Source organism: Dipodomys spectabilis, unplaced genomic scaffold (genome assembly GCF_019054845.1).
Source record: "Dipodomys spectabilis isolate Male_0828 unplaced genomic scaffold, ASM1905484v1 ptg000669l, whole genome shotgun sequence".
Taxonomy (NCBI): Eukaryota; Metazoa; Chordata; class Mammalia; order Rodentia; family Heteromyidae; genus Dipodomys; species Dipodomys spectabilis.
The window spans coordinates 1,714,804-1,724,778 of record NW_024871346.1 but is presented as its reverse complement, the minus strand read 5'-3'; the positions used below and the strand labels follow the sequence as shown (position 1 = coordinate 1,724,778).

The 9,975-nt window shown below is 44.4% G+C and overlaps 1 protein-coding gene across 1 annotated transcript in view; it reads right to left on the bottom strand.

Annotated features, from left to right (window-relative positions):
* Positions 1 to 8,695: 8,695 nt before the first annotated feature.
* Pkhd1 (PKHD1 ciliary IPT domain containing fibrocystin/polyductin) overlaps positions 8,696 to 9,975 on the bottom strand; it is a 288,492-nt gene continuing 287,212 nt past the window's right edge. Inside the window, 2 exon segments of the mRNA XM_042672035.1 lie at positions 8,696 to 9,136; positions 9,138 to 9,264. Of these exon segments, the coding sequence (XP_042527969.1) occupies positions 8,797 to 9,136; positions 9,138 to 9,264 (467 nt within the window). The 3' untranslated portion in view covers positions 8,696 to 8,796.

Here is a 9,975-nt window from a genome sequence, read left to right as displayed (position 1 = left end):
ATGGATTCAAAGTGTCTTTCAAATGGTTCTGGTATTTTAAATGCTAATCTGTTGACTTAAATTTCATTTTTAATCTAGCATGTAAGTTAAATATGCCTTCTCATTCCTGGCGAATTTTGTTTTAAGGTTCTAATTTTTTTTTCCTCTGTGTGCAGACAGCCACGCATCAAAACCACCCAGAAGTCAGCAATTGTACATATATTCACATCCAAAATGAAGCCTCTACAGTTTTAATGCTATTTCAAGGCAGTGTATCAGATTCAAGATCTTTATTATCTCTGAGACAGGACAGCATGCAGATAAATGTCCTGATGGCCTCAGCTTTCAAAGGATGTTTCCATTAATCCTCTGGTTATGCATCTCTGCACAGCTCCAACAAGACCGCACGCGACACACCAAACACAATTCTTTCTCCCCACCCGTTCCTTCTCCTCTTTGCCTCCAATTCTCCCTTTCTCCTTTTACAGCTCCTTCCAAGGTTCATTTTGAAGATAGACTTTTCACCAGGATTAATAGAGGGTTTGCATTTGAAATTTTCATTTACTAAACAGAAAAATATTTTACTAGAAGGGAATGGTATTAAGGAGAAATGATTTTCGTTGTGTGCCCTGAGGGCGGCGTAGACAGGATTTGATTTGCTGTGTTCGGCTGGAATCTGGATTGATACGCAGAGATGAGAAGGGGTGTTTAATAAAATTTACATTTCATTTTCTCACTTGACACCAGTCTCCTGTCACTCATGGAGCACAGGGGCGTGCTGAAAATAACTTTTGTCAGAATCTAGTTGAGGAAAGAGCTGGGAAATGAGAAGCCAGAAAGGGAGAGAAGAAGGAATCGTTTAGCTTGCTTTCATTGTTATTTTGTTTGTTTTGTCTTGTGATTTCAGTGATGGAAACAAACCCACGGATGTCAGAAGACCTGAGGGGCAGGTGCACCCGTGGGAGATGCCATGGTCCAGCTGTGCACTGGGAGGAAACTCTGGACTGAGTGAGGAGCTGAAGGACCAAAGACAGCAGTGAAGGCCAGAGCACAGCACTGACTGCTCGGTTCTCAGTGAAACCGTGTTCTATGCTAATGTTCTACTTTCATGAGCAATCGCTTCAGATGACCCACGGTTGTTACTTCACAGATCTCTGGGGGTGGGAAGCTGCAGAAGTAGCTGAATTCTCTTCTGAGGATCTCATGGGACTAGGCTTCTCTCTGGGGCTTCAGTAAAGAGCTGGATTTTGTGAACGTACGCAGAAAGCCAAGGGAGCTAGCTCCCTTGCCCAGGTAGGACTGAAGTCTCTCTTTCCCTCCTGTCTTCTGGGGGCCTCTCAACTCCTTCAGGCCACTACCTCCTCTGCCAGGAAACCTCCTGCATCTTCAAAGTGCTAGTGATACTCAGAGGCCTTCCTACGACTGGAATAAGTCTGTCCTCTCCTTCCGTCTGCCAGAAGAAATTCTCTTTGCAAACAATCTCATGAAGTTAGCCCCAAGCAAACAATCCCTCCACCTGGAGATCAGCTGATGTGTGAGCAAGATTACCTTTGCAGGAGCCCTTTGGCACCGAAGGCAATCGCTTCCCAGATAGGAGCCAAGTGTCCAAGCTCAGGGAAGCCCCCTCAGCCGCTGTCCCCTGTAGAGACATGCGTGCCCTCGGAGGGGACAGGTGGGATGGATACTTGCTGATGGCCAGGCCAGTGGATGGCTTCTAGGACAGATGGAGACCCAGAAGTAAGGAGAGCCAAGTGGAAGCAGAGAGAGGTACCATGACCCCAGAGACTCCCATGCCAGGATGGCTTTGTACAAACTCAGAATAGGGATTATTGGACAAAGGGAACCGAAAGCCATCTGAGAAAATGAGGGCCCACTGGATCAGAAGATGTCAGCATCACATGTTGACAAAGGTTTAATGTATGTCCTTCATACAAACAAAACAAGATCTAAACCTGGGGGCTTAGAGAGCCAGACCTCACTGGAAGAGCGTTTGTTCACCAAGCATGCAGAAGGCTCTGCATCAGACTCTGGTACCGGAAAAAGAAAAGAAAATTAGAACTGCTTGTCATTGATCAGTGGCCAGTTTATAAATTCCTGCTACCTCAAAGGGATTCCCAATATGGTCAGCAAAGGGGGGATCTAAATGCTGTGCCTCTGTTAGCCTATGGACGGTCTAGAGAGTGTGTACAGTCACCAAGCCGGTCCATTCTCCCAGCCTCCTGGACTCCCCGCACCCGTGAAAAGGCAGCTGGAGATGGGCAAGGCCAGAGCGAAACCCACAGAACAGATGGGAAAGAAAAACATATCAACTCTGTCTGAAGGCAGTATAGGCTGAAGAGCCATCCACCTATCTCAGACCTATCTATCTATCTATCTAAGACCTATTTAAGACCTATCTATCTGAGATCTATCTCAGACCTATCTAAGATCTATTTACCTAGGACCTAAGATTGCTCTGTCATCTATCTATCTGATCAATCTCTTGGTCCATCCCTGCCCGGTGTTTTTAAAACAACACCTGAGGAAAGGAGAAAATTTTGAATGATCTTACCCTACACCATCCATGAAATATGACCACAAATTACATCGCAGCATATCTAAACAAGATCAAAGCACATAGTAAACTAGGATGTAAACAGTCATCTCTGAACATAGCCAGCCACCTAAGCAGAAAGAGGAGCCTAAAGTATGGTCACATTAGAAATACAAGCTAAAGACATAGCAGTGCACAAGGGGGAGGAGGAGGAGGGGGAGGAGGGGGAGGAGGAGGAACAGGAACAGGAGTAGGTGGAGGAGGAGGAGGAGGAGGAGGAGGAGGAGGAGGAGGAGGAGGAGGAGGAGGAGGAGGAGGAGGAGGAGGAGGAGGAGGAAGAACAGGAACAGGAGGAGGAGGAACAGGAACAGGAGGAGGAGGAACAGGAGGAGGAGGAGGAGGAGGAGGAGGAGGAGGAGGAGGAGGAGGAGGAGGAAGAAGCGGCTGAAATCTTCATGATATCGACTGCTATTTTTTTTTTCCAAGAAATCAGACTCTTCCGCTCAGGCTTGATCTGTGGTGGCAGTGAGCTTCCTTCCATCTGACCCCAGTCGAGGTTGAAACCACTTCTACCAGCGCGTCATACAATTTCACAGGTTCCACACGGTTATTAATTATTCATCCGCCTGTTATTTCCTGTATTCAACAGCCATCATTCATCACTGATGAGCCCACGATCTGGGGCGAGCACCCCCGGCCTCGTGTATTCCATCCTCTCCCGGGCACCCCTCCATCTCCACGCAGCTCAGTCCTCCTCTCTCCCGAATTCGCACTTCCCTTTCCTTCCCTGTGCAGGTTTCTTCCCTTATTAAAATGTTATTTTCCCAAGCTTTGCAATGTATTATGCCTTATCACACACACACACACAAAAAAAACCCTAAGCAACAGAGAGAATTATTTAGGGATGATTGGATTTCTAGAGAATTAGTCACGTATTTAAAATACTATTGCTTAATCATTCCGAGACATGAACAAAATCCACATTCATTCCTGACACCTTCTCTAAGACAAACAAGTCAGAAAATACTGAGAGGTCTCCAGCATTAGGCAAGCAAAGCTTATGATGAAAATATTTTAGGGCTGGAGGTATATAGCTCAAGTGATAGAGTACCTGCCCAGCAAGCGTAAAACCCTGACTTCATCCCCCAGTACCAACACTCCAATTTTTTTCCCTGTATAAAAGTCATTTTCCATGACAAAGGCCACAGAAAAAATATATTTACACACACACACACACACACATACACACACACACACACACACACACATACATGTGTGCTTGTCCTAAAAAAAATGCTACATGATGTATTTCAACATACTCAGCTCCAATCAAAACAATCAATCATCAGCGAATTAAGCAGAGGTGTAGAAGTCAGTGTGTTTTCAAAAGAAGAAACACAAATATGAGAAGGATAAGTTAAGACACTCTGTGGCTGAGATTCCTGCCCAATTCTCCAAGAATTTAGAGAGGAGAGACCGGGAGAAGCAGGAGGGCGTGGGAGTTTATGAAGTTTCGCGCACTAGAAACAACAACGCAATGCCAAACCTTTAAAGCAACACTCTAAGGAAGAACTTGTGACTACACTTTAAGGGGGTGTCTTATTCCCAAGTCTCACAAAATGCCCTAGCTTGGGTGGCACAAACAAACAAACAAACGTGCAATTACTCACCACTCTGAAGGCTAGAAGATCAGAGGTCCACACACCCAGCTCCTGTTTGGGGGCCTTCTTGAGGATTTACTTCTTACTACGCCCTCACAGGGTGCACAGAGAGAGAGAAGAGAGAGGGAGGGAGAGAGAGGGAGAGAGGGAAAGCAAGGGAGGGAGGGAGGAAAAGAAAGGAGGGAGAAAGTCAGAGAATCTCAAATCCCTTCCTCCTTCCCTAAGACCTCAGCCTCCTGACCTCATCCCAGTCTAATCATCTTCTAAAGGCCAACACCTGAATACCATCACGTGATCACCTAAGCGTCTACACCTGCAGGCAGGGAGGAAGCCCAGGCTTTCTGTTTAGAGCTGGAGGACAGCTTGGAAACCTAGATCAAATCCCTATGTTTGGGTGCCTTGTTTCAGTAGCCAACGACATGAATGTGGCATAAGAGACCATCGAAGGCCTGGGCTTCGCCCTAGAGCACACTGAGAAGACATACGCAGTGATGCACGAGGAAGCCCAGGAGAAAAGAAAAGGCCAAGAGAGCAGAGTCTGAGGAAGAGAGAGAAAGGCTGGCTTTGCTGCTGCTGAGTGGTCAGACAAGGTAAAGAACTGGCAAGAGAAGTGCTGGTGACGGCCACAGAGCCACCTCTGCTCTGTAGAAGAGCAGAATGACTCGCTGAAGTGCCGGTGGACTGAACGTGAACCAAGGGATAAGAAGATGTGTGAACCACAGGTTTTCAAGCATTTTCTTTTCTGTAATAGAAGCAGCAGGATGGGAGGAGGACTTTAAGGGACCTATGGAATCAAACTATTTCTTTTTGCTTTTCTCTTTAGGGTGGGATCTGATTAACCGTGCTGGACAGGCGTGGAGATAAACAAGTGGGTGGGCAGAGAATTCTGTTGTTAGAAATAGAAATGATCATTGAGACAGATTCTATGGTCTAGAACAGAAAGAAAATACTCTTGTGGGGAGCAGGATCTCATCATTGCTATAATCATATAGCACTTCTGTGGTTGTCAGAGCTCTAGATAAGCACCGAGGATCGTACAGCCATGTAAAAATTTAAGAACATTTTGGGGCATTTTAATTTTCAAGCCATACCTAGAGTCCACAGCCTCATGACGTTAGGAGTCTCATTCTCTGCAGCCTCTTCATAAATGTGCATTGGTACCTGCGCACGAGTCCACCATTCTCTTCTGTGTCAGTCAGCTCCTGGCATTGGGTTAGAAGGAGTTCTTGCAGGTCTGTCCGGGACACCTTGGTGGAGTGCTGGCCTAAGGCACACCACAGGTGGGCATGTCCCAGTGCTACCGGTGCATCTTGAGATCACACCTGACTTACAGTTCGAGTTTGCTTATGTAGGGGATGGGCAAGTGGCTCTTCTATACCTGGATTATATCAAGAGATGCTCAGGCCCTAGACACATACATTTCTTTTCTTACAGAAAGCAGCCCTGGCGATGGGTGCCATCTAACCTGAGGGAAAGCATGGAGAGAGCTGATCTGACCACTTTTCCTCATCGTTAGAATTTGCTTTGCTCTTCCTTGGCCTTCTGGTGTATTCATCTTGTATGCATCATCTGAGACCTTTCCCAGTTCTGTTTATGGATCTTAAGTGTTCTTATAAGGACTAAGAACGTTTCTCTCTGTGTGCATGTGATCTGGAAAGTCTGCCCACTGCTAGGCACTCACAACTTGGAGTAAATACTTTCAAATTTAATATGAGTTTATAAAAATATGGAAATACAAAAGGTATCAAATTCAAAGTGCTAATCAATCCGTTTTCCAGGCTCTGTTCTCCACAGGTGACAACGGCACAAACCCTCTTGGCTCTCGGCACAATTCACCTTTGCATAAACAAATGACAGATAAAAGCCCAGAACACACGAAGTTCACACAATTTGTTTTTTAAAATGTAACCATACACCTGGAATAATTTTCTACATTGGTTCTTAGATGTATCACTAAGGGTGGAAATTACAGAAAGGGGTCAGACACAGGCTTTTTTTTTTAGTTTGCCTTTGACCATTGCAATTTTGGTCACAGATTCTATCATTTTCTACAAAGAAAATGTTTTCCAAAGAAAACTGACTCTCTTCCCTTGTTATGGCTACTAACTTTGAAATAAAAGACAGAGCAATAATAATAAATTAGATTATTTCAGGTTGAACTAAAATATGGCCAAAAATTCCACTGAATTCCAGTGAATCTTAGAAAGCAAACCTGTACCTCAGAACAAACCATCTTTGAACAACCTATTCTTTTCTTGCATTGTTCCAAGCAAAGATAGATTAAGTTAGTTACTTATTTAAAAAACACAATGATTGTAAAAGCCAAATGTATTTGTAAACATTCAAATCTCTGGGTCTTATCACTCACAACTTATTTAACTATATGCACAATATTTTATTCATTTTTAAATTTACATTCTGGAAATGTGACTTGCCTCTCAAATGCATGTGTAATTGGTCACAGTGCTATAATGTAGGTTGAAATTGTCTTACATTCAGTAGTGTTTAATTTCTTCTGCTTATGGCTTTTTAAAAATTGATGCTAAACACATTGCAAATTCCGGAAGCAAAAGATGGAATAAATGCATGAATTTAAAATGACACAATTAATTAAAATTCTTCACTATTATGACATATCCAGTTTCATAGAAGGTGGGTTGAATAATATTTGCATGTGATTTCCATTCCATTTCTCCATACTCATTTTCGCATCTCAATGTACAGCGATTACATATATTTGCAGCCAGACGGTTAGAGGGAAGGGATTCATCGCAGTAAATAATCACTGAAAAGGAGGGGCCTGGAGAGAACTGGAATAATGATTGGTTCCCTGGTCCGTTACTTAGGCAAGCAGCTCACACGATGCACCTTGATCAGACAGGTTCAGTCTGGAATCCTCCCTGGTCACAGTGCCAAGAGCATAGAAAGAGGGTCTGAACTACACTGACTTCTCTCTCCATTTTGATACCCACAAATATTTGTACACATTTTTATCTTTATTTATTTGACAAATAAGACTCAGGTTTATCACACATGACATGGTATTTTGAAAAATGTATATGATGTACTACGATGCCATCAAGCTAACTAACATGTGAATCATCACACATACATAGTTTTCTGTTTGTTTGGGTTTTGTTCTGTTTTTTTTTTTTTGGTGGGGAGAGTCCTTAAAATCTACAAACAAACATTTTTTTGGACTTTCCTGGAGTGTCAGTATCCTCAGTCCCTTGGGAAGAAAGTTCATCATATACAGAAATGAGAGACTCTGAAATAACATTTTTCAATTATTAGTTTTTCCTATCAGCTCAGGTTAGGTGGAGTGAGACTCACTTTTCAACCCAGGTTCCGTGGATGATGGCTTTCTGACAGGATAGGTTCTAACGTCTAGACTTCAAAACCTCAGCCACAGAAGAGGGCATTTTCTTCCTCTCTTCCAACTCAACAATAGGGCAGTCCTGTAGCCTTGCAGACATTCAGAAATCCTGACTTCCATATTGGTAAATCTGAGAACTAATTTGTTTTTCTGGAAAACTCTCCTCTACCCTGCTGTTTTTGCTCTGTACTGAGAGAAGAAAGAGTTCTGTGTACCAAGCCAAGGAAACAGTCAAGGTGACTGAAGTATTGTGTTTGAGTGGGTAGTCTCTGTGTAAATGTACGAATGAGGTAAAACCACCTTTCTATGGGTACTCCACGTATCAGTAGCACAACAGTTCATCCTTTTCTCTCTCATCTCTTCTCCCCCACTCAGTCTAGAGGGAGGGGCCAGTACCATCTTTCCTTTCTCTTTTCTGAGCACGTCTCTCTGTACACGGTCTCCTAAGGAAGTTAGCTGTTCAGATAGAGGAATAGCAGATAACCTACCTGACCACACGATTATCTTTCTGCTCCCAGTACAATTTTTCTCCCAGTTGTAGTTTCCACCCAGCTTCTAAGAGAAAGAATGACTGGAAACTATCATTGTGGTTTATGGACAATTTTTCTTCCCCTAACAGTATTTTTATATCTTTGTCTTTAACCAAAATCTCAGCACAGCCCATGAGAATCAACTGTAGCTCGGGAGAGCTGTTGGAGATTCCTCCATAGACAAGCCCCCAAGCATGGCAGGGGTCATTAATAATTGGTCCTGGTATAAGTCAGGTTTACACACCCAAGGTGGCAAAACGAGAATATTCTTGCTCTACATGAAAGCCAAGTAAAAAATGAAAAGTGGGCTGGGTGCTGGTGGCTCACGCCTGTCATCCTAACTACGCAGGAGGCTGAGATCTGAGGATCACAGTTCAAAGCCAGGAAAGTCCGTGCAACTCTTATCTCCAATAAACCACTAGAACACCAGAAGCGGCGCTGAGGCTCAAGTGGTAGAGCGCTTGCCTTGAGCTGAAGAGTGTAGGGACAGCACCCAGGCCCAGAGTTCAAGCCCCACAACCAACCAAAAAAAAAGAAAAGTGTTTCAGAACTCACTTGTCAGATGAGTGAGCTGTGTCTCACACACACACACACGCAGACTACATGCTCTGACACATTCAGTCTACAAGCATTTATTTATAAGGCTTCCATTCCTCCAGTGGGGGAAGGGCTTCCAGTCCAACGTCCTCATTCAGGGTCATCCACAGGGGCCAGGCCTCAGCTGCCCTGCTGGACACCGGCAGAATCTGTGCTCCTGCTCTCGGTGCCCCGCCCCAGCTGGCTCGCAGCTGCTGCCTGGCTGCCCGGAGGCCGGCCGCTCCCCCTCCGTCCCACCTGTGTGGCCCAGGCACAGCACGCCTTCTTCTCTTGGGAAAGACCCAAGCTGCTTCTCTCCTGGCTCCCACGACTCGGCCCCGGCCACAACCACCTGTCCTGTCTGCGCTCAGGGCATCGTAAGAGAAGCAGCTGATCTCGGCCTGCCAGCTGGTATCTGGGCAACTGCTGCTGCACTTCCTTCCAGTCCCGGGTCATCTGCTGGGCGCCCCTGGGAGGGGCGTCCGGTCACCCTGGGGGCCGGCACGGTGGCCTCGACTTCCCGAGCAGGATCCTGGCCCACCTTCCTTCTGGACACCCCATCCAGGGACCGGGGAAGGCAGTGGTTTGGGGCCGCCTTCAGCCTCAGGTCTGTGAAGAGAGACACAGAGGGAAGCATGCAGCCATCTTGCAGCCCGAGGAGTTCACATCGCACACTTTAGCATTCCCAACAGTACAACACCACATAATCAAAGACTGAACCGCTCCAAACACTTCCATAATAATCAAGTGATCGAAGATTGAATGGTATCTGCCTTTCGATTTCCAAATGTCTTCAGAAATGCTTTCCCTAAAAATAAAGTTTTGTATCTCATATCCAATTTACAATTAATACTGACTATCCAAAAAGCTGGATAATGCTACTTTTTAGAAAAACTCCCACCCCTACATTAAGAAATGTGAATTATAAAAACCAGACTTTGTTCAAAAAGAAATGTACTCTTTACCTGATTTCTCTTTTACCCCTCTGTGCATCATCTTTATAATAACAATAAAGAAAAGACTTTTCAAAACAGTTTTAGCCAATATTTTGGCTTTTAGGGACTAAGTTACAATATAAATAGCATGGAGTTTATCAAACATGAATATGAACATATGTACAGATAAAAGAAATATACAAATAAGCACTTATCTACATGCATGCATGAAGATCTATTGGATTTGAATGATAAAATTAGGGTTCCTGTTCTCTTTTGCCTGTTGTGTGACTTTCATTTTGTCACTTAGAATCTATAGTTTCTTGTATAATTTTATAATGTTCTCATATGTTACTTAATTTTCTGACATGTGGTTCATTTTAAT